The following is a 26,124-nucleotide window of genomic DNA, read 5'->3' on the forward strand; positions in this document are numbered from 1 at the left end:
AAAAACAACACACACCCCACACACACCCCACTCCTTCCTGCTGAGAAGGGGACACCTTCACATCACTTCTTTTAATTACCCTAATTTGTATTTGTCCCTGCCCCGACTCTCCGGGATGAAAGGCGGCAAGGTTGCCCCTGTTGGCTTACACTAGACACTAAATCTAAGTATCTTAAATTGTTTTACACTAACAGCAGCCTGAGCATAAGCCCTTGAAATTAGTCATATTTTTTGGCCCATGTTCATTCATATAGTATATACAGAACATTTTTCATCAAATATCTGCATGGTCTGTACCTTGCAAAGCACTGGGGATATTTTCATGAAATTAAATTTTCCATGAGAAACTAATATGATCCACTGATCATTTTATAAACCAAAAATGGATATGAAAAATTAAAAAGCAGCATGGCACAGTATCCGATTAAGTATAAGAATTAGAAGGCGTAAGCAGGAAATGTTACCGTTCTTTCAGAGAAAACCTGAAATTGATGACCTAGGAATAATAACTTTATTAAACATTCCCTGGCACAGTGCATGTATTTATTATTCTATTTATCCTCACAATAATCTTACAAAGTAAGTACTATTAAGAAGTACTATTTCAAAGATGAGGGGCTGAGCCTCAGAAAAGTCGAGACTTGCATATAAAGTCACATAGCTACTTAGGATGATTGGAGCCAAGATTTGAATCCGGATTAATACGCTTTGATCTAAACCACTGAGCTCCAGAGAGAACCCACAAAGCACCATCTGACACATAGAAGCCTAATACTATGCCTAAACATAAACATATGCAAACATGCAAACCCAAGATCCATGTTGAGAAAGAAACAATAACATAACCAGAGACGGCCGTTCGAGGTGGACACGGAGACATGCTCCCCGTCACTGGTCAGACAGAAGCCCACGTGGGTCCTACGTGAAGGACACTCATAAACAAAGCTTCACCAGCTTAAGGAGAAACATTAGGGTGTTTTTAAAAATTACTTCCCAAAGGATTTATTTAAATATCAACCTCTTCTGGGCCAGTGAACAAGTCCTCCATGAATTATGAAATCTTTGGCTAGTGCAGAGGAGAGGAACACACACTATGTCAACAGTTTGGTAAACATTTATAGGTGGAGAGCACCCATCTCAAACTAGCTAATGAAGTCAGCGATCACAGAAGATTCTGCTGAAAACAGAACCTAGTCAGGGAGTTCCCTGGCGGCCTAGCAGTTAAGGAGTCAGCGTTGACACTGCTGTGGCTTGGGACCTTCTCCATGCTGGGGGCACTGCAAACCACAAAACAAAACAGAAATTCCCCAAAACAATAACAATAACAAAAAAAAAAAAAACAGTCAAGTAAGGAGAAAATATTCAATGTTTTGACTCCCACATTCAAGAAAATCTAAGATCATTTCAACAAAGACCCTGGTCCTTTGCTGTTACCCCTGAATCCCAGTTTCTGGTGCCTTTTGGCAGAAGTTAGAGAATGTGACTTAATCCTTTCTGTCTATATTGTCTAGAAATTCATGTTTTTACTTGAGACTTGTTCTGGAAATTATGAGGTATAGTTCAACTAAAGCAGAAAATATTTGGGCCGAATCATGGAAAAACAGAATAGGAAGCACAGACTTTATCCAAAATCCCGGAGTCAGGAAGTCAGATGCATTCGAGAACTGGGGTAGGTGTTAGTACTGTGACCAATAGAAAAAGGTCTATAACCTCTTCGAAGGAGAAAGTCACGCCTCAGACCTAGTTAAATTTTGCCATACGGCAATTCAGGCACGATGCTGCCAGGTCTTCCAATTATTTTTAAAAGTACTGATTATTATGTAAATTTGTTGCCTTTAATTCAAATTAAAAACATAAAACATTTCATGGGCCAAACAAAGCACATACACCCACTGTTAGTTGGCAGCCTCTCCTTGTGTGATCAGTGTATAATCAGTGTTTTTCTTTAAGGAAATGAATTTGATAGCATTAAGTAGTCAGTTGGCTTGGAGAAAGAAAAACAGTTTGGAGTGAGACTTTCCAACATAATGAAAGAATAAATCAGGAAGGGTATGTGATTTGCCAGGGAATATTATGGTTTAAATTTTTGTTTTTAAGGCCGCACCTGGGGCGTATGGAAGTTCCCGGGCTAGGGGTCAAAACTGAGCTGTAGCTGTGGCACAGACCCGAGCCAGGGCAACACCAGATCCGAGCTGCGTCTGTGACCTACACTGCAGCTCATGGCGATGCCGGATCCTTAACCCACTGAGTGAGGCCAGGGATCAAACTTGTGTCCTCATGGACCCTATGTTTGGTTTTTAACCCTCTGAGCCACAACTGGAACTCCATAAATTTTAATATTTTAAAATTGATTAGTGAGTTTAGCTAAGCTTTATTGAATTGCTACTATATGCCAGCCACTGGACTACGTGCTGTTTTATGAAGGCTCTGTCTGGAACCAGTCTTTTCTTCTGGTAGTTTCCTCATAGGTTTCTTGTGCTAGTAGAGTTAGTATATGTAACACACTTAGAATGATACTGGCAGATAGAAAATGTTTAATAAAGGTTTGCTATTAAAAAATCACTCATCTGTGGTAGTAATAAAATGAAGATTATTATAAGCAATGAAGAAGTCATTTTCACAAAGGACTCATTACTTTATCCCCTGAGAAGTCGATTTATGCTTTTATTGGCTCTGATGTATATATCTTTTCCTACATTATTAAATTTTGGTCTATATCATTTCTTTCCTCCTTTCTTTGGAATTAATTCGCTGTTCTTTCTCTTAAAAGCTTTTAGTAACTATTCACATGATTACATTTGGGCTTTTTCCTAATATGTACATGTATTTAATTAAGACTATAGATTTCCTTCTAAGCAATGGTAGTATTTTCACTACCATTTCTCATTTCCATTGTAATTTTTCCTTTACCCTTGTGTTATTTAAAAGGGTATTGCTAGGGAGTTCCCTTTGTGGTTCAGCAGTTAACGAACCCGACTAGGATCCATGAGGATGTGGGTTTGATCCCTGGCCTTGCTCGGGGGGTTAAGGAACTGGCATTGCCCTGAGCTGTGGTGTAGGTCGCAGACGTGGCTCAGATCACGCGTTGCTGTGGCTGTGGCATAGGCCAGCGGCTGTAACTCTGATTCGACCCTGGCCTGGGGACTTCCATATGCTGCAGGTACAGCCCTAAAAAGCAAAAAAAAAAAAAAAAAGTGTATTGCTAGATTTCCAAATATTCTAACCGTATTTTACCATTTCGTTGCTCTTCATTCTGCAGTGCATCTCCAAGCTTCCTCTGTCATAATATTCTCGCATTCCCTTTAGTGTAGATATTATTGCAGATGAATTCTCCCAGGTTTATTGTTTGGTTTTTTTCTTTTGTCTGAAATTTTCTTCATTTTGCCTCAGTTTTTGAAAGATTCTTTTTCTGGTTGTGGAATGCTAAGTTGGCAGTTATTTTCTTTCCGCACTTTCAAGCTATTATTCTATTGTTTTGGTAAAGGTATTGGTCTTGTTGCTACTTTGAACATATCATTTTTAATTTTTAGGCTTTTAAAACTGAGGACTATAACTCAAATACAGAAAGTTGCCTAAGATACATATTGCTGGCATTCTTTTGTTTTTGTCATTGCTGTTTTGTTCTGTCCATGCCTGTGGTGTGCGGAAGTTCTGGGGCGAGGGATTGAACTCATGCCACAGCAGTGACCCAAGCCATGGCAGTGGCAACGCCAGATCTTTAACCCACTGAGCCACCAGGGAACTCCTAAGATGAGCCTTCTGAACCACTTACTGCATCAGGATGTGTAATCCAGCCAGCCATCCCTGTGGTCATCTTCGTACTCCTGCAAAATAACAAGCCTCCCTCAATCAAAAGAAGAATCCAGGATCCTAATTTTTATGAAAATTATTTCCCTACCTTTCCCTATAATAATTATCCCCCAAAGTGAGCATTTATTTCCTTATAAAAAAACATTTTAAAAATAGTTTTAATACATTTTTTAAAGGCTGCGCTTCATTTACGGTTATTACAAAATATTGACCGTATTCTCTCTGTTAGACACTGCATCCTCTAGCCTATCTTAACACCCAGTAATTTGTACCTTTCACTCTCCCACCCCTATATTGCCCTCCCCCCCCATTAGAAACCACTAGTTTGTTCTCTCATATCTGTTGGTCTGCTGCTTCTTTGTTGTATTCACTAGTTATATTTTTTAGATTCCACATGTAAGTGATAACATACAGTATTTGTCTTTTCTCTGTATGATGTATTACACTTAGCATAACGTCCTTCAGATCCATCCATGTTGCTGCAAATGGCAACATTTTCTTATTTTTTATGGCTGAGTAGTATGCCGCTGTATGTATCTATATTATTCTCCTTCCCTCCCTCTCTCCTCTTTCTCTCTTTCATGTTAGCAGCTCCAATTCCAAGATGTATTACATAGGCATTAAAAATGTACCAATACAACTCTGCTATCCATTCTTTGTTTATTTGCTGGAATACTTCTGAGAGGCTTTGCTTCATCTGTTTGGTTACTTCATGGCACTGTCCATATTTGAAAGGCAAAATAAATGATCTCTTTTTCTAGTTTTCATAATGAAGATTTTTTGTTCTTTAATATACTCCAAAAGTGGCCAACTAGTTTTTCTTTTTATATGTCTTTTTTTGTTTTTTAAATTAAATTTGTTATGATTATTTTTCCTTTTTAGGGCCCACCCACGGCATTTGAAAGTTCCTGGGCTAGGAGTCAAATCAGAGCTGCTACTGCTGGCCTACACAGCCACAGCAATGTGGGCTCTGAGCTACGTCTGTGACCTGTGCCGCAGCTCACAGCAATGCTGAATCCTTGACCCAGTGAGCAAGGCCAGGGATGGAACCCGCATCTTCATAGGTACTAGTCAGGTTCTTAACCTGAAGTCCTATTTGTCTTTTTTTTAGATCATTCTAAACTCATGGATTTGAACATACTTGATGGATTTTGGTGTATATCAGCTGTTATTCTTATTGGTGCTCAAATGAGCATAACTTTGGCCAAGGGGAAACCCTTCAAGTTGACTCCCAAGTCTTTTTTTTTTTTTCTCCTAGGGCTGTGCCTGTGGCATATGGAGGTTCCCATGCTAGGGGTCTAATCGGAGCTGTAGCTGCCTGCCTACACCACAGTCACAGCAATGGAATCTAAGCCGCATCTGTGACCTACACCACAGCTCATGGCAACTCCAGATCCTTAACCCACTGAGTGAGGCCAGGGATCGAACCCATGTTCTCTTGATGCGAGCCGGGTTCGTTAACCACTCAGCCCCGACGGGAGCTCCTCCCCAGTCCTTTTGATGTGACCTTGGTAGTCTTTAACAGCCCCAGATTCATCTTCCGCATTTCCTCACCCAGTTCTCACATCAGCCATTTCTCTAAAAAATTCTGTGTTGTTTTGATAAGTTATATTTTCAGACCCAAACCTGTGTGCTAGTAATGCTCATGCTACAGAGCATGTCATGTTTTTTTAAGTCTTTTTAACGGACAGAACTAGAAAAGACATATTTTTAAACATATAATTCCTCATATATTCAGATTCTAAATTAAGCCCGCAATATTTTTTTCCTTAACTTCTTATATGTGTCTTCTTCTTCTTTTTTTTTGTCTTTTTAGGGCTGCACCTGCAGCATGTGGATGTTCCCAGGCTAGGGGTGGAATCGAAGCTGTAGCCACTGGCCTACGCCACAGCCACAGCAACGCCAAATCTGAGCCAAATCTGCCACCTACACTGGCCTACACCACAGCTCATGGCGACGCCAGATCCTTAACCCACTGAGCGAGGCCAGGGATCGAACCCACAACCTCATGGTTCCTAGTCGGATTCGTTTCCGCTGTGCCAGGATGGGAACTCCATATGTATCTTCTTTTTTGTATATCAAGTCTCATTTCTCAAGGACATCAGAGAAGATAAAATCAGAATATAACCCAGGTCCTCATTTGCTTTGTCAGCAAAATGTTCTCAGGACAAAAATAGCAATGTACCACAAGAGATTACTAAAACAGTTAATTTTTTTTTTTTGCATATTCCCTCTGCATTTTCTTCTCTTCTTCTCTTTTGCAATTATACCCATCTACATTTTCAGAGGATATACCCTTATGTGTTATACTCTGTCCTTTGTATCCTTCACTTAGATTTAGTTCTGCATGTAAGTCCTTCATGTTCGCTATTTCACGTCAGTGTCTTTTCCAATCATTTCAGTTTTCTTATACTGTTTTTTTTTTTTTCTTTTTAGGGCCACACCTGCAGCATATGGAGGTTCCCAGGTGGGGGTCCAAATGGAGCTGGAGCCGTTGGCTTACCCCAGAGCCACAGCAGCTTGGGATCCAAGCCGTGTCTGCGACCTACACCACAGCTCACAGCCACGTCGGATCCTTAACCCACTGAGCGAGGTCAGGGATCGAACTCTTGTCCTCCGGGATGCTAGTTGGGTTCGTTAACCACTGAGCCGTGACGGAAACACCCTCATTTCAGTTTTCGGAAGCTCTTTCTCTAGTAGATTCCTCACAAAAACTCATGGGACACATATTCCCAGAGTTGCATAATAGTGACATTTTTTTCCTATAGCCTTTATGCCTAAAAGTTAGTTTGGCTGCATATAAAAATCCTAGCTTACATTTTCTTTATTTTAAATGTGTTACTTGATTGTCTCAGACACAGAATGTCACTTTCAAATTCTGCTTAAAATCCAAGTTTCTTTCCCTTGTAAGTGCCTTGGTTTTTTTAGCCTGGGAATTAAAAAAAAATTTTTTTTTCTTCGTCTTTACAGTTCAGTAACCAGAAAACAGCATGATGTTAGGTATTTTGGATTGATTTTTTCCCCAATGTGTGTTGTGTGCCTTTCATTATGTTTTCATTTTTTGTTGAAAATTTTCTTTTAATTATGATTTTTAGGGCTTGTTCTATTCCCCTGGCCTTCAGTTTCTTTTCCGTTTTTTAAATTTTTATAATTTCTATTTATATGTATTTTGGATTTTATTTGCATATGATATGCATTTTTCATCTCAAATTCTTTTCATGTTCTCATTTCTCAAGTTATTTTCCATTAATTTCCTCTTTCTGATTTTTACCATCTCATTTAGGTTGTTTTTTTTTTCTGATTTCTTAAAATATGTATCATTTTTAAGGATGGTTAGTTTTATTTCTTTTACTAATTATTAGGGTGGAATAGACCTCTTCAGTGGCTGCCAGTGATTCTTGCCTACCGGTATTCTCACCCCTGGTAACCTCCTCCCACCTTCCATGAATAGGGCTCATCTGTGTAAACCATAGGCTATTGCAGAAATTGCAGTGTATGACTTCCAAGGCTAGATCATAAAAGACGTTGGTTTCTGTCTTGTTCTTCCGTAAGCTCATTTACTCTTGGTAAGTCAGTCGTCAGATCGTGAGGACATAGGTAACTGAGTACATTTTTGATCTGTTTTGTGAGCATGTCTTTGCTGGTGTGCTTTCATTGAGAGCTCCTTAATTGAGTCTGTTTTCCCCCTTCCTAAATTAAAACTTTTTATGAAGTTTAACCCACTTACAATGATTTTTGTGTGTGTGAATTATTTTTTCCTAGGCTTTGAGAAGGGACATATGATTTAGATTAGCTTTTCTAAATCCATAGCTTGAGAGCTCTTTTTTTTTTTCCTGTTTTTCTCATTTATTCCAAAATATGGCAGCTTATAGGTTTCCTGGCTTTCTTTCTCTTCCCAGCTATTATATAGATTTTTATTCTCCCTTTAATTTTGTTTCCCTTCTGAATTTGGATTCTTTTCCCAGATGTTTTTATTCAGTGTAAAGTTTTATCTTGGAAGGTGACTTTGGCATGTTCGTTTTGATAGTTAATGTGTCCCAGACTGCTCTAGCTCCTTCAGAATGTTCTGTAAATCCTTTGTACTCATTACTATGGAAGTAGGAAAACCTCTTCCAGTTTCAGTTGCTGTTCTTAAATTGGCCCACTGAGGTTTTGTTTTGTTTTGTTTTTTGTTTGTTTGTTTGTTTGTTTTTTCCCACTGAGCTTTTGAGTTAAACTTTCTTTTCTTATTTTGAAGTTACCCGGTGTATTAGATGCCTCAATGTTTTCTTCTGATTTCTCCTCCAGAGATAATGTTACCGTCTCTTGTAACTACTGGTGATTTGTTTTCATCTCCTCACAGTTGGAGGTTCATGCAAGTATCTTGTCACATCATTTTGTTGCAGATGTCATCCGTGGATTTTTTTAAAAAGTACTACATCCTAGATGCTTAATTTTTAAGAAAATTTCAGTATAATATACTTTAATCCTAAATTGTACAGCCCAACGAGTTTTCACCAGGTGAACCCATGTGGGAACAGCATCTGAGTCAGGCTGGCTGTTGGAAATTTTTCTTTCTGTCTACTTATGTATTAATTAATTTATTTACCTATCTGCTAAGTCTGTAAAGGATTGTTTGTTGGTAGATATTCTTCTTCCTGCACTTTAAACATACCATTCTCTTATCTAATGGCTTTTATGATTTCCTTGAGAAGTCGGTTGTCAGTCTTATCCTTGCTGCTTTGAAGGTAATTTCCTTTATCTCTGGCTTCTTTTAACATTTTCTCTTGCCTTTGTTTTCAAAGATTTGGTTTTATGTGTGAACCCTGCTCAGGATGGATGCTTAGAGCTTTTTGAATTTGTAAATTCATGACTTAAAGTTAATTTGGGAAATTCTAGCCTGTTCTCTCTTCATATGTGCTATATGAGCGTTCCTTTCTTCCTTCCTTTTTGGGTGTCCAGTTATCCTTCTGATCGTCTCCTGCATGTGACTGGCTTTCCTTTCTTTCTTTATCATTCTGGTTTCTCTTTGGTGGTGAGTGTTTGCTGTGCACCTGACTGCTGCTTCGCTGATGTGGTCTTATCTGCTGTTCACCCATCTGTTAGGTCTTCTTGTCTGTTCCCGTGACATCGGTTCTGCAGAGTCACCAAGATGTCTGCTGGGTTCTCTGTCCACTGGTACCAGCTCTAGTCTAGCTCTTCTCAGGAGTCAGGTGCTGCCGGGGAAATGGGGGTTGCAAATGGTCAGTTCCCCACTTTCTAGGGCTTTCAACTCTCACTTGCTTTGTTATCAAAGTCTTTCTTCCCGATGTTTGTCTTTTTAAAGTACCATCTGATTATATGACAATAGTTCTTTTGCTTTTCAGTCACTCTTAGATGAGCTTGTTGCTCCCAATCTGACTGAGGCTCAAAATTTAGCAAATAACTTGACAAGGTCCTTTTATTTTTTTATTTTTTATTTCACTTTTTTTGTCTTTGGTCCTTTTAGGGCCTGGCATGTGGAGGTTCCGAGGCTAGGGGTCGAATTGGAGCTGTTGCTGCTGGCCTACGCCAGAGCCACAGCAACACCAGATCTGAGCCGCTTCTGCGACCTACACCACAGCTCACAGCAATGCCGGATCCTTAACCCACTGAGCAAGGCCAGGGATTGAACCCTCGACCTCATGGTTCCTAGTCGAATTCGTTAACCACTGAGCCACAACAGGAACTCCTAGATTTTTATTTCTTAAGCACCATGAGACCGTACTAATGTCTGTGCTACTTTGAGATATTTTTGAGTTAGCTACCCAGTGGTCCCATGTAGCTTCATAAATCAATAAATGTCAGGTTGAGAAACTGGCTGTATATCTAAGGCCTAATAAAACTCAAGTTTCTGGAGTCCCCGTCATGGCACAATGACTAGGAACCATGAGGTTACAGTTTCAATCCCTGGCCTCATTCAGTGAGTTAAGGATCCGGCGTTGCTGTGAGCTGTGGTGTAGGTTGCAGATGCGGCTGGGATCTGGCGATGCTATGGCTGTGGTGTAGGCTGGCAGTTGTAGCTCTAATTAGACCCCTAGCCTGGGAACCTCCACATGCCAAGGGTGTGGCCCTAAAAAGCCAAAAACAAAAACAAAAACAAAAAACGAAACCAAACAAAACCCTCTACTTTCTGGAATTCCTGTCGTGGCTCAATGGAAACAAATCTGACCAGCATCCATTAACCTTAATCGGATGCGCTAAATTCCCGACTGCCATGGAGGTAACATATTCACTGGCTCTGGGAGTGAAGGCTTGGACATCACTGGGAAGGAACCATTATTTTGCCTGCCACAATGCCACTAACATCTTTCTATAATTCCCTTCTCTGGAATTTTGAAAAGATTTTTTTGTCATTTATTTTCAGTAGTTAAATATCATACACCTAGGTTGGTTTTCTTTGTATTTATTCAGTTCAGCATTTATAGTGCTTCTCAAAAAGCACACATTAGACTTATTTTCTGTATGCCATATGTCTCTTAGGTCTTTTATTTTCATTCCTGGACATTTTCTGATGGGCATGTTTTATATTACAAATGTATTTCAATCTGTGACTTGCACACTTATTTTCTTAATAACAGATCTTTTGTGAATAGAAGTTCTTAATTTAATGTAGCCCAGTTTTTCTCTTCTTTTGGTTAGTGCTTTGGTTAGCGCTTTGGTTAGCATTTTCTTTTTCTTTTTCTTTTTGCCTTTTCTAGGGCCGCTCCCGAGGCATATGGAGGTTCCCAGGCTAGGGGTCCAATCAGAGCTGCAGCCGCTGGCCTAGACCAGAGCCGCAGCAATGCGAGATCCAAGCCGAGTCTGCGACCTACACCACAGCTCACGGCAACCCACTGAGCAAGGCCAGGGATCCAACCTGCAACCTCGTGGTTTCTAGTCGGATTTGTTAACCACTGAGCCACGATGGGAACTCCTGGTTAGCATTTTCTTTACTCCATGTCAGAAAACTTGGGCTAACCATGGTTCTAAAGATAGCCTCCTATTTAAAAAAAGCCTTTCATCATGTTGCCTTTCACATTAGACCAACAATGCATGTGGATTTGATTTGTACGTATAATGTGAGATTCGGATCAAGGTTCATTTTATGCCCTTATGATTATAATCCAGTATCTTTCTCTAAACTGCCATTCTTTTCTCACTGTATTTATATGGAGATAGTCCTGGATTCTGTTTTGTTCCATTGGGAGTTTAGACACATGAGTTCGTTTCTGCATTTATGTCTGTTTCAGTGGTTTAATTCTCTAATTTTGTGTCAGTACCATACTTTCTCAGTTGCTACAGGTTTATAATAACTCTTGATATCCCATGGCATAAGCCCTTCAGCTTTATTCTTGCTTGCAAATTGCTGTGATTATTCTTGTTTGTTTGTTTTTATTTTTTTTATCTACCTTCCAGAATCAACTTGTCAGTATTAAAAAAAAAACCTGCTATGGTTTTTATTGAGATTACATTAAATCTGTGCTTTGATTAGGGGAGAACTGATATCTTATCAGTATTGAGTCTATCAATCCATAAAAATGGTGATTTTTAAAATTAATTTAGGTCGTTAATTTCTTCCAATTATGTCATAGTTTTCACTTTAGAAGGCTTGTGTGTGTTTTAGTAGATTTATCTCTAGGTGTTGGATACTGTTATGCTATTATAAATTGTATCTTTTAATATTCTGTTATCTATTTGTTCTTGGTGATGACTAAACAGATTTTATGTGTAGTGATCTTGGACCCGCTGACCTCCTTACATTCACATATTAATGTTACTAGATGGTAAGTTTTGAATATTTACACATAAAATCATAAAATCTGTAAATGACATTTAAATTTCTTCCTCTTTAATTCTTATGCCTTTTATTTTATATTTATATATATTTATATATTTATATTTATTTTATTTTGTACCTTATTACACTATCCAGGTTCCCAGTGTCAGATAGAAATGGTGATAGAGAGAGCATCTTTTCTTGTTTGCCATCCAAAGGAGAAAGCTTTCTCTATAATTGAACATTATGTATGATGATTTCTAGACGTTTTAGGGGGCATTCTTCATCTGATGACAGAAATTCTTTGTATTCCTTTTAGGAGTTTTTTAAAATTATAAATTATTAATTTTATCACATTGCATCTGTTCAGGAAATTTTATGCTTTTTCTCCTTATTTTAATGTGGTAAATTACCTAATTGATTTTCAAGTGTTAAAGCATACTTGAAACAAAACTCTTGGTTATTTTTTTATATATACATTTTTAAAATTTTTAAATGAATCTTATTACATTCATAGTTGTACAATGATCATCACAACCCAATTTTATAGCATTTCCATCCCAAACACCCAGCCCATCCCCCACCCCGCAACCTGTCTCATTTGGAAACCAAAAGTTTTTCAAAGTCTGTGAGTCAGTGTCTGTCTGCAAAGAAGTTTATTGTGTCCTTTTTTTTTAGACTCTACATGTACGTGATAGCATTTGATGTTGGTGTCTCACTGACGACTTAGCATGATAATTTCTATGTCCATCCATGTTGCTAAAAATGCCAGTATTTCTTTCCTTTTAATGGTGTATATGTACCACCTTTCCTTCATCCACTCCTCTGTCGATGGACATTTTCCTTGTTTCCATGTCTTGGCTATTGCAAATAGTGCTTCAGTGAACATTGGAGTACATGTATCTTTTCGAGTCATGGTTTTCTCTGGATAGATGCCCAGGAATGGGATTGCTGGACCAAATGGCAGTTCTATCTTTAGTTTTCTGAAGACTTTCCATACTGTTTTCCAGAGTGGTTGCACCAGTTTACATTCCCACCAACAGTGTCATAGGGTTCCTTTTCTCCACACCCTCTCCAGCGCTTATTGTTTGTAGATTTTTTGATGACGGCCATTCTGGCCGGTGTAATGTGGCATCTCATAGTGGTTTTGTTTCATTTCTTTAATAATTAGGGATGTTGAACATCTTTTCATGTGTTTTTTGGCCATCCGTATATCTTCTTTGGAGAATCGTCTGTTTAGATCTTCTGCCCATTTTTTGATGGGATTGTTTGTTTTTTGGTATTGAGCTATAGGAGGTGTTTATAAATTTTGGAGATTAATCCCTTGTCAGTCGATTCATTTGCAAAGATTTTCTCCCATTCTGTGGGTTGTCTTTTCGTTTTGTTTAGGGTTTCCTTTGCTGTGCAGAAACTTTTCAGTTTAATTAGGTGCCATTTGTTTATTTTTGTTTTTATCATCATTACTCTAGGAGGTGGATCTGAGAAGATGTTGCTGTTGTTTATGTTGGAGAGTGTTTGGCCTATGTTTTCCTCTAAGAGTTTGATAGTACCTGGTCTTATATTTAGGTCTTTAATCCATTTTGAGTTTATTTTTGTGTATTGTGTTAGGAAGTGTTCTAATTTCATTCTTTTCCATGTGGCTGTCCAGTTTTCCCAGCCCCACTTATTTGAAGGGGCTGTCTTTTCTCCATTGCATATTCTTGCCTCCTTTATCATAGATGAGTTGGCTGTAGGTGCGTGGGTTTAATTCTGGGCTTTCCATCCTGTCCCACTGATCTATATTTCTGTCTTTGTGCCAGTACCGTATGGTTTTGATGACTGTATAGTCTGAAGTCAGGGAGCCTGATTCCTCCAGCTCCATTTTTCTATCTCTGGATGTCTTTGGCTGTTCTGGGTCTTTTGTGCTTCCAAACAAACTTTAAGATATTTAGTTGGAGTTCTGTGAAAAATGTCCTTGGTAATTTGATAGGGATTGCATTGAATGTGTAGATTGCCTTGGGTAGTATAGTCATTTTGATAATATTGATTCTTCCAATCCAAGAGCATTGTGTTTTTTTCCATCTGTTTGTGTCATTTTTGATTTCTTTCATCAGTGTCTTACAGTTTTCATAATACAGGTCTTTTGTTTCTTTAGGTAGGTTTATTCCTAAGTATTTTATTCTTTTTGTTGTGATGGTAAATGGGACTGCTACCCTAATTTCTATTCCTAATCTTTCATTGTTAGTATATAGAAATGCAGTTGATTTCTGTGTATTAATTTTGTATCCTCTGACTTTGCCAAATCCATTGATCAAGTCTAACAGTTTTCTGGTAGAATCTTTAGGATTTTCTAGGCATGGTATCAGGTCATCTGCAGATAGTGATCGTTTACTTCTTTCCAATTTGGATTCCTTTTAAAATATGTATCACTAGTTTCCATTGGTAATATATTTTTTCCCTAGGATTTGTACATTTAAATTAATGATAGTGGTTGGTCTGTATGTTTCCTTTCTTGTAGTGTCCTTTTCAGGTTTTGGTTGGGCTCATAAAAATGAGTTGGAAAATATTCCCACTCATTCTTTAGAAGAGTCTATGTAGGATTATTTATTTCTTTAATATTTAAATAAGCCCTTCTTTGACAGTTTTCAGTAATGGATTTAATTAGCTAACTTCATTTTATTGTGGCTAGAAAACATCTCTGCATGATTTTATTTCTTTTGAATTTATTGAGTCTTATTTTGCAGTCGAAACAATATAGTCTCTCCTGGAGAGTTTTCCTTGTGTATTTGCGAGGAATGTCTGTTCTGCTCTTGTCTGGTAGAGTGTTCAGTGGATGTCTGTTGGGTACAGGTGGTTTATAGTGTTGCTCAAGTCGTCCGTTGACTGGTCGGTCTTCTGATTGTTCTATCCGTTGTCTAAAGTGAGGTGCTGAAGCCTCCAACTGATATGTGGCAGAAGTTTATCATTCTCATGCTCTGTTAGTCAGGGTTCTCTAGAGAAGCAGAAAAGCAGGGTGTGTGTGTGTGTGTGTGTACAGCAGAGAAAGGGGAAAAAAAGGAACTTTGCAGAATTAGCGCATATGATTGCAGATACTTGACAAGTCCAAAGCCTGAGGGGATAGTCTGGCAGACTGACTGTTCAGGGGAGAGGTATAGTTCAAATCCAAAGGCAGTCTGCTGGCAGAATTCCCTCTTCCTCGGGCGGGGGGGGGAGGGGTGAGGTGGTGTCAGACTTTGTTCTGTTAAGGCCTTCAACCTGCTGTATGAGGCCCACCCCCCTTATGGAAGACAATGTGCTTTATTCAAAATCCAGTGGTTTAAATGTTAATCTCATCCACAAAATCCCCGCAGCAATATCCAGAATCATGTTTAACCACATATCTAGGTACCTTGTCTGAGCCAAGTTGACACATAAAATTGACCATCACACATGTTTCTTCACACTCTGCCTCTGGAAATTTGTCAAAATTACCATTGATATGGTCTTTAGGTAGTCTTCCCTTTAGACTTTTATACTTATAAGTCAGGTTATAGAATGAGAAAAACCTGGTTCAAGACAAGCTCTGTAACTTCTTATCCTTGTGATTTGGAACAACTCTATCTGAATTTTCTCTATGTTATTATTTAGGAGATATAACCATTAATTACCCAGGATGATAATGCAAATTAGAACTAGTGATTAAATTCTATTTGAATTCTTATCTGTGTACACAATCATTATAAATAATATTTTGGATTTGATAACAGTAAAGCACATCTCATGTGGTACATATATACAATGGAATTCTACTTAGCCCTAAAAAATAATGAAATGATGCCATTTGCAGCAACATGGATGGAACTAGAGATTCTCATTCTAAGTGAAGTAAGTCAGAAAGAGAAAGACAGTTACTATATGATATCACTTATATGTGGAATCTAAAATATGGCACAAAGGAACCTATCTACGAAACAGAAACAGACTCACAGTGGACATTGGGAACAGACTTATGGTTGCCAAGGGAGGGGGGGAGGGGCTGGGATGGACCGGGAGTTTGGGGCGTTAGTAGACACAAACTATTATGTTTAGAATAGATAAGCAATGGGGTCCTACTGTATAGCACAGGGAACTTTATCCAATCTCATGGGATAGACCACGATAGAAGATAATGTAAGAAAAGGAATGTATATATATATGTATGTATTACTGGGTCACTTTGCTATATAGCAGAAATTGGTCCAGCATTGTAAATCAACTGTACTTTAATTTTTAAAATGTTAGATCTAAAAAAATTGCTAATCATAACAGTGAAAAAATAAACTACAAAAAGGGAAAATTAAAACGCTAAAGAATACATTTTATAGGTATTTTCACTATATATGAGAATTTCATTTGAGAATGACAGGTGTATGCTTTATTAAATATTATGTAATTAGTGAGATTACTGACTTAGTTCTGGCTTTATCTTAGGCTATTGAACCACTTTTGTCGTAAATTTTTCAGTTTGCAAGCATGGATAACTTTTATTTCTTTGTTCCAGATATATTCTAAGTATGATGTCAGTTACATGTGTAAGATACTGATCATTGATGACAGAAATCTTGAGAACATTGAACTTATTGCCAGTTTCAAGGAAGGAAGGCCCACAACTTCTTTTAATCATGCGTCATTTTAATTCATGACTTTTGCTGAAAGAAAAGTATTTCTTCATGAAAATCTTGAAAAAGTTTCTTCTGGGCTAAATTATCTAACTGAATAGATATTAGCTGAAAGAGTTCAAGCTTAATTTTCACATTAGGAGAATAATCAATTTGGAATGGAGATTTTGATTTTGTAGTCTGGTTTATATGCATTCTAGGAGACAGTGTAGTGTAAATCAAGATAGATCTGGGTTTAAATTCTTCTTTTGCCACTTGATAATATATCTTTGGGCAAGTTATTAATTTTTCAAAGTTGGAGGGCCTTTTTCATAAGGTTATTGAAGGCTTACAAGATATTCACATAAGAAATACCTAACTCAGTCCTAGATATCTTGAAGGAACTCAAAAAATACTGGTGTCTTCCATCTTTTTCTGTATTTACATGTGAGCAAATGGGAATGGCAGTGAGGAATAAGAGGGAATCTCTTCGCCATGCTCTGGAAATGTATTTTCTGGCACGAATGAGAATGATACTTCTCTTCAAATACCTGCTTTACTCATATAGTTAATAGCTTATGATAAGGTAGGATGTTTGCTGCCTCTTTGCTTTTGTATAACTTGACCTTTAAAAAAAGCCTACACAAGGACTCTTATAAGAGATATGTATGTGTTTGAATATATATAAAATGTCCAAAATGTAGTCTTTTTTTTTTTTTTTGGCCACATCTGTGGCATGTGGAAGTTCCCAGGCCAGGGACGCAACTGTGCCACAGCAGCAACCCAGGCCACTGCAGTAACAATGCCACATCCTTCACTCGCCATACCACAAGAGAACTCCACAAAATGTAGTCTTAAAATTTGAAGAGCATAACCATGAAGACCATCTAGTCCTTTTTGTTTCTTGAAACCAAATTCCCCTCCATGAACTCCTTGATTCCAGATGGGGACCAGTGCTCTGTATGAATAGCTTTAGTGTTGTGGTCTTCCTCCCTCTTAAGACAGCCATTCTGTTTCTAGAATGCTCCATTAAGTAGAAAGCCCTTTCTCATTTGTCCTTTACTGTATCTCCTAATAATTCTACTCTTTGATCCATGCTCTTCAACAGAGCTTCACTGAATAGACAAACTGTATTCCACATGTGTACAAGCTTTATGCCCTAGTCATCTTTCTATCCTCAGAGTCTTAGGCTAGTAGGTTCTCAGCTCAGAATAGGGGTATTTAATAAATGAGGTTCAGTTTTTTAAGGGACGTTTGTTTTTTTCATATATAACTTAAAATTTAGTCAACATTTTATTACTCTTGATCAAATATTATTTTTTCAACTGAATTAACAAAGTTAAACAAAGAATATTGATTTATGTATGTGTGATATTACTTATATGATTTAGAAATTAATAACTTTCCAAGGATAGAATTTTAAAATTCAACCTTTTTTTTTTTTTTGGTCTTTTTAGGGCCACACCCGAGGCATATGGAGGTTCCCAGGCTAGGGGTTGCATCAGAGCTGCAGCTGCCGGCCTACACCATGGCCATAGCAACACCAGATGTGAGCCACATCTGAGACCTACACCACAGCTCATGGCAACACCAGATCCTTAACCCACTGAGTGAGGCCAGGGATCTAACCTGCATCTTCGTGGATACTAGTCAGATTCGTTTCTGCTGAGCCATGATGGGAACTCCAAAATTCAGCATTATTTGCATCTCTTTCATTCAGTTCTTCCTGTAATATAATTTATTTCTGAAGATTGAAAACAGAGTTCCTGTCATGGCGCAGCAGAAACGAATCTGACTGGGAACCATGAGGTTGTAGGTTCGATCCCTGGCCTCGCTCAGTGGGTTAAGGATCCAGTGTTGCCGTGAGCTGTAGTGTGGGTCGCAGATGCGGCTCAGATCTGGCATTGCTGTGCCTCTGGTGTGGGCCAGCAGCAACAGCTCTAATTGGACCCCCAGCCTGGGTGTCTCCACATGCCATGGGTGTGGCCCTCAAAAGACAAAAGACAAAAAAAAAAGAGTGAAAACATATTAACATTGTTTCTTTTATTTCTTATACTTTCTTTTGTAGTGTCTTTTGTACTCTTTACAGGCTCTTACATTTTCTGTGATGTTAATAGAGCAAATGCTCTACTTCATTGACTTACCGGATTGGACAAAAATAAGCAACATCCATCTATATACTATTTAAGAAAAGAAATATAGAAAAATAATAATAATGAAAAGTAGAAAATAAAAATGTGTATATATGTAAAAGATACATATTTTTCTTTTATTTTGGATGTTATGTATATATCAAGGACTACCTTGATATATAGATATATAGATATGTAGATAGATTGATTGATTGATTGATCAAGAACTACCTAAAGGAAAACTATTGTAGCTATATTAACAGTAAACCAAAAAAAGTTAGGGTAAAAAACATTAGTATAAATAAACGGAATTCCTTCTTAATGGTAAAAGGGTTTAATTCACCTAGAAGTTATAATTTTAAATATATGTTCACATTTGCTGTAGTTTTTAAACTTCCTCTATTACTTATTGCTTACCTTTTTAACCAAATGCTCTCTTCCAAATTCATGGCCATCAGCAAATTTTTAAAATCATTTTTCTCCACAATCTTTGTTCAGCTGATTTCTTACATAAAGTGAATGAATATCTTATTAATACTAATCCTTAGAATAATCTATTTGCACTTACTAGTTCCTTTTACCATTTGTTCTCTTTGTTTCTGTTCCTTTGTGATTGCAGAATGAGGATATTGGCAAGGAGTTGAGAAAGATACTTGATATTAAATTATATAAAATTACTGTACATAGGAACATCATGACTGTGAATGACATGGTTTACAAAGCTATCCCTTTATTTTATTTTATTTATTTATTTATTTTATTTTCCCACTGTACAGCAAGGGGGTCAGGTTATCCTCACATGTATACATTACAATTACATTTTTCCCCCCACCCTTTCTTCCGTTGCAACATGAGTATCTAGACAAACTTCTCAATGCTATTCAGCAGGATCTCCTTGTAAATCTATTCAAAGTTGTGTCTGATAAGCCCAAGCTCCCGATCCCTTCCACTCCCTCCCCCTCCCATCAGGCAGCCACAAGTCTCTTCTCCAAGTCCATGATTTTCTTTTCTAAGGAGATGTTCATTTGTGCTGGATATTAGATTCCAGTTATAAGTGATGTCATATGGTATTTGTCTTTGTCTTTCTGGCTCATTTCACTCAGTATGAGATTCTCTAGTTCCATCCATGTTGCTGCAAATGGCATTATGCCATTCTTTTTTATGGTATTCCATTGTGTATATATACCACATCTTCCGAATCCAATCATCTGTTGATGGACATTTGGGTTATTTCCATGTCCTGGCTATTGTGAATAGTGCTGCAGTGAACATGCGGGTGCATGTGTCTCTTTTAAGTAGAGTTTTGTGTGGCTCACAACAAAGCTATCCCTTTAAACTCTCTTACCCCCTTGAGGTGTGTCTGTCAGAAGTGAAGAATAGAAGGAGGAGAAAGCGTGTCGATTCCAACTACCTTGCCTTTCATTTTCCCCTCTTATGTCTTGTTATTGCATTTTGGCATGTGAGCAATATTTTTAAGTCACTTCCTTTGTAAGTCATAGATATCTGTTAAAATGTTAACCTCTACATGGTCCCAAATACTTATTTTTCAGAGCACAGGTACAATCTTTTAGAAGTCCACACAGCAGCGTGTTAGATATTACTTATTACACATCTTACTGCATAGCTTGACACAGTATCCATTTCTGTTCATTCACTGATGCAAGAAACATCTCCTGTGTTTCTACTCTTTGATAAGCAGTAATAGCAAAACTATAATAAAACTATATTAGTTTCATTGGGCAGAAGAGTAAATTTTTACTCTTTTGTTTCTTCCCTAAGAAATCCAGCATTTAATTCTGTTTCTTTCACTAGGGGAGGGGGAGACTAGTTACCAAAAAAACAATGGGTGTCATTTTTGTTATAAAATCAATTAATGGACATCTTTACATTTTTCAGGATGAGAGAGACCCAGAGAAAGAAGATGAACCGGAACTGAAAAGAGGTCTTTTATATAGAGACTCTGCCTATGACAGCGACCCAGAGTATAGGTATGAGCTTGATGAATGCAGTGTGTAGAGATCTTCTTAGAGTTGGTATAAAAATAGCCTGGTTTTTAATCTGCAGGATTTGTGGCAAATTTAGACTCAGTATTTCTTTATTTATTTATAGTTATTATATTTTAACTATATAAAATCCTATTGAAATATTTTAATGTTTGCATTACTGAAACTTAATGAAAACAAAAATAGTCAATTGATGGTGATGCCTTTCATCCTCATTTATAGCGTATTTGGCTGCCTTGCAAATCTGTGTATTCAGGACTTATTTCAGGTTTATTCTCATCAAAACAACAGGTTTCATGATTTTAGACCCTGAGTGAGCCTTTTTAAATATCATAAGAATAATTCAGTTCTTCTGGCCTAAAGTTTCAGAAATGTTAGTAATAATAAAATTTTTGCAAGATTATACTAGCAAATCTCGTGAAGACTTTTGAGACCTCTGCATTAATTGACATAAGATGGGATATTGAAAACCAAATGTAGGAATTCCCGGTGGCGCAGCGGGTTAAGGATCTAGTGTTGTCATTGCAAGCGGCTTTGGGTTGCTGCTGTGGTGTGGGTTCCATCCCTGGTCTGGGAACTTCCACATGCAGTGGGATGTGGCAAAAAACAAACAAACAAACAAAAAAAACAAAAAAAAACCTCCGAATGTAAGTTGTGACTTTATATAACTGAAGTGTCTCTGAATCCTTTGGTGCTGTACCATTGATATGGCTTCTACCTTCCTGAGTTTCCTGAAAAACAATTATAAGGAAAAAAGCTGCAGATAATGAAATACGTTTTGTTGTTAACTGGTGTTTTGGACTGAAATCTTGGTCTTTACCCTGGTGAGCTAGGCTAGGCAGTGCATGAACGTGTGAGGACTTCCCTCCTTTTGTCCGTATATAGAGTGTGAGTGTGGACTCCTGTCCAAAGTTACTGCTTCCCATCCGGGGGCCTCTCATGAAAGAAAGTATATTGTAAATGAGTTTGGAGAAGAAGCAATCCAAACAGGAAAAGGAGGATCCAAGGACGTGCATACCGTGAGGAAGGAAGAATTTTTACCCTTTATTGTTGCTGCAGTTCTAGTCCCTGGATTGCTGTTACATGGATTAGCATCCCAACTTTGGGTTCCGTATCCATGTCATTAATTCTAATTCGGATAAGAAGTGAGTAGGGCTAACAAACCAAAGGGTCTGGTTTTGAAACATTTATATGCATGATATGCTTCTTAAAAATGTGGATTTCTTCTTTCTTCCTCCATTGATTCTGGTTCCTTATGTATATGGGGATGAGACCTGGAAATCTGCATTTTAAAAGCTATCATGAATGATTCTAGTGCAGCTGGCGTAAGGACCATATTTTGAAAAGCAGTTTCCACTTAAAGTTTGCCATAAACCTTAGCATTAGTTCATTTGCCAGTTCACCCAGCAATGTCAGGGGCTCAACTTTTGGTCACTTGAGATGGTTTTAGTGCCTCTCAAGCGAGAGAGTTAAGCAGGGCATCAGAAAAGCCCCGCTTACGCATTTTTGAGATTCCTTTCTGTTCTTTGCCACTTCCCTTGGCCCAGTAGGACAACATCCCTGGCCCAGTAGGAGAGTGGTTAGTCCTTTAATGCATTTTGTAAGAGTATCTTTGATATTAGCTCCAGAAGCTACTAAACTGATCAGGGTATTATTTTAGTTTTATCTCCAAGTCATATATTATATAGTAGGCCAAGAAGTCACTCCCATTCTACTTTCCAACTCAAGGCTGAAAGAACCCACACAAAGTAATCTCCCACTTGCTTGCATTAAGGCTTCCCTCGGCAGCGATCAAGAGGGAGCTTGAGATCTTGGCTCAAGTCCAGGCATGAAGTGACGCTTCATGTCTATGGGAATTGGCCACAAAAAGAGAGAAGAGAGGATAAAAACAATTTTAAGCTCATGTTTAGAACGTGATTTGGCATTTTATGACTATCACCCCAAATTTTTAGATATGTTATTCTCTTATGGAACTAGCTATTGATATAACTGTTTTCAATTCACTTGTGCGTGTCTTGCAGGTTACAAACAGTAGGAATATGCTCAATCTAAATGTTTTACTTCTGAGATTATTTATAACAGAACCTCAAACTGAATAATTTATCTTTGACGATATATTTTTATTTTTTAGATTCAGTTTTATTTTTATTGTCTTTTTACAGCTGCATCCATGGCATATGGAGGTTCCCAGGCTAGGGGTCAATTCGGAGCTGTAGCCACTGGCCGACACCACAGCCACAACAATGACAGATCTGCCGCATCTGTGACCTACTCCACAACCTGCAGCAACACCACATCCTTTAACCCACTGAGCGAGGCCATGAATCAGACACTCACCCTCATGGATACTAGGTGGGTTCTTAAACTGCTGAGCCACAACAGGAACTCCCTCAACTATATATATATATATATATATATATAATTTTTTTTTTGTCCTTTTAGGGATGCACCAGTGGGATATGGAAGTTACCAGGCTAGGGGTTAAATCAGAGCTGAAGCTGCCAGCCTACACCACAGCCACCACAACGGGGGATCTAACCACAGCTCACAGCAACACTGGATTGTTAACCAACTGAGCAGGGCCAGGGAGTCCTCAAGCATACTAGTTGGGTTCGTTACCGCTAAGACATGACAGGAACTCCTCTTGACTGTATATTTTTAAGTAACATACATTGGCTGTAGTTTTCATCTCTTGATCATTGCTCTGATTAATTTGATGAATTTACCAAGATGTAATACCCTAGTGAAAAAGCTGTCTTTAATTTTTTTTTGTCTTTTTGCCATTTCCTGGGCCGCTCCCGCGGCACATGGAGGTTCCCAGGCCAGGGGTCTAATCGGAGCTGTAGCTGCCAGCCTACACCAGAGCCACAGCAATGCGGGATCTGAGCTGCCTCTGCGACCTACACCACAGCTCACGGCAACGCCGGATCGTTAACCCACTGAGCAAGGGCAGGGATTGAACCCGCAACCTCATGGTTCCTAGTCGGATTTGTTAACCACTGCGCCACAACGGGAACTCCTTTCTTTAATATTAATAAATGAAAGAAAAAAAATCTAAATAACAGATAGACTTAAAGTTTCTTGAATAACTAAGAATAAGCTTTCAGTTTTAACTAAGAAGATGTTGATTTATTTTGAGTTATATGGATTTTATGTTATTAACAAGTATCATAATGTTCTTTTTCTTTAAATACTTAAGACTTTTTTGTTTTGTGACTTAATTTTTTTTTATCTAGAAGCTATATTGATATACAGAAATATTGGGTTTGCTGCATATTTATGTTACTTTTCCAAAGTGTAGAAATTTTAGCTTAAGGGTCTAGAAAAGTTTCTGGTTATTAGAAAAGGGAAATGGTGTATTCATCTTTAAAGACAAAAATATGACCTTGACAGACTAGGCTACTTAATATTGATGCTTGGCATCTGGAAAGTACCAGGGCATAGCCAGTGTTCAACTTGCAGCCCCGTTAAAGAACGTTAGCAGGGCATCCAGAATGTGGCTTGACGACCAGTAATTCTTGCCAGGCTATAATTAAATTTTTACATAGATTGTGAGCACGTAACACATTAAATACAACTTTCAGTAAGGATTATGATTTTATGACCATCTCATAAACAAATAGGCACTTAGGGTCTTAGCTAGACATCATTAGGTGGTGGACTGCTGCCTGATGACAGTGGAGAAGATCGTTAGCAGCTTTCCCCAGCCAGCTTGGGGAACCAGAGTAAGCAATATTTCATGATATTAAAAGTGTAGTTGTTTAAGACTTAGTGATAACTGTCTTGAGAAATAAAAGTGTTCATTATTTTATTTGACTGGGCTGAGACATGAAAATGCTCTGAAATATTCTGGCTGTAGTCCATACTAGAGTTAGTTTTACATCTAGTGCTTTTCACACGGGAAGTGATTCAAAGAAGAGTAATGAGAACAAACGGGATGTTCTCTGTGGGTACGGACACGATAGTGTGTTTAACCCGCATCAGTGAAACAGAGCGATGACTTAAGATATCAGTTTAAAAATACCAGTGTTTGGAGTTCCCGTTGTGGCTCCGCAGGGGGAGGAGCTCCAGTTTAGCCCCTAGCCCAGGAACTTCCATATGCTGCAGGTGCGGCCGTAAAAAGAAGAGAAAAAACCTAATTTGTGAGTGCATGATTAAATAAAAAGCACTTGTCCTCTTTACCCAGATATACACTACAAATAATATTTGAAGTTAAGGAGACTTTAAAGTAATCCAATTTTAGTCTCCCACTCATAGTAGACATCCCTTCTCTATCCTCCCATTGTAGGTTCCTTTTTCCCTACAGGATAGCATTTCCTGTTGGACTCTTAAGAGTTAAATCTGACTTCATTCCTATCTCTGCAGATATACTTGGTTTTATGATATTTCAGGCTAATTTGTGCTGTGGTTGTTACAATGTGATGCCTGGAAGAACCTTTGTCTTGTTTACCTGCCGAATGCCTACTCATTCCTTAGGACTGAGCTCAAATTATTCCCTCTTCTGAGACAGCTTTTGTGACCTCAGCAGACCGTTAGTCATGTTCTCCTGCACCCTGCCACTTCCCTCTCACAAATATAATTTCAATTAGCAATATTTGTCTCAGAATGGTCTTTTCAAGTCTGTCCTGCCCCTTTCTATTAAGTGTGAGCTCCTTGAGGGTGCAGATGTTTTTCTTACTTTTGTTTTTGGCTGCTCAACAAGGTCTCTGTTATGTACGGGAAGCTTGATTAAAAAAAAGTAGTTCACATATTAAAATTGGGTTCTTTATTAATAATGATCTGTTGCATTTTCTGAAACTCTTAAGGCATTACTTAAACTCATTTTATGGTCTGATATTTAATAACATCTCTAGATAGTGAATGAACAGTGGAATTACTAACGAAAGCTATTAGACCTTATGCATTGTCAGAGGCTCATTTCTGCACATCCTTATCCAGGGAAGGGAAACAAGTGACCTTTTAAGTAACCTCTAAGTAACCAGTCTTCAGGAAATTCCTTTGAATAGACCTCTATCGATGTATACTGTGTAGTTTCTGTGAATAATAAAAGAAAATAAATGACAGCCCGCAGTTTTTTTCCTCTACGCTTTTAAAATTCTGTAGGAAAGCCGCTAATGTAAGTGCTTTCTAAAGTGTAGTTCCTAGACCATCCGCATCAGCATCACTGTGGTACTTGTTACACATACAAATTCTTGGACCCCACCTCAGACATGCTCAGTAACTCTGGGGGTGAGTCTCAATCATGTGAGTTGTAATAAGCCCTCTGGATGACTCTGATGTGTATCAAAGTTTTATAACTATTGCTATAATTTATCAGTAAACTTTTATTTTTTATTTTTATTTTATTTTTTATTGTTATTTCCCCAACACAATTTTTTTTCCCACTGTACAGCATGGGGACCCAGTTACACATACATATATACATACTTTTTTCTGCCATTGTCATGTTCCATCGTAAGTGACTAGACAAGGTTCCCAGGGCTACACAGCAGGATCTCATTGTTAATCCATTCCAAAAGCAATAGTTTGCATCCGTTAACCCTAAGCTCCCTATCCATCCCACTCCCTCCCCCTCCCCCTTGGCAACAAGTTTATTCTCCAAGTCCATGATTTTCTTTTCTGTGGAAAGTTTCATCTGTGCCATATATTAGAGTCCAGATATGAGTGATATCATATGGTATTTGTCTTTCTCTTTCTGACTGATTTCACTCAGGATGAGAGTCTCTAGTTCCATCCATGTTGTTGCAAATGGCATTATGTCATTCTTTTTTATGGCTGAGTAGTATTCCATTCTGTATATATACCATATCTTCCTAATCCAGTCATCT

General features: G+C 38.1%; 1 protein-coding gene across 3 annotated transcripts in view; it reads left to right on the forward strand.

Moving 5' to 3' along the window:
• SPATA6 (spermatogenesis associated 6) overlaps positions 1–26,124 on the forward strand; it is a 122,106-nt gene that overhangs the window by 91,178 nt on the left and 4,804 nt on the right. For all 3 annotated transcript variants that reach the window (XM_047789152.1, XM_047789153.1, XM_047789154.1), the window contains one exon: positions 20,190–20,281. In XM_047789152.1, the coding sequence (XP_047645108.1) occupies positions 20,190–20,281 (92 nt within the window). The remainder of the gene's footprint in view (positions 1–20,189; positions 20,282–26,124) is intronic.

The sequence above is a fragment of the Phacochoerus africanus genome, chromosome 8 (assembly GCF_016906955.1).
Source record: "Phacochoerus africanus isolate WHEZ1 chromosome 8, ROS_Pafr_v1, whole genome shotgun sequence".
Classification (NCBI taxonomy): domain Eukaryota; kingdom Metazoa; phylum Chordata; class Mammalia; order Artiodactyla; family Suidae; genus Phacochoerus; species Phacochoerus africanus.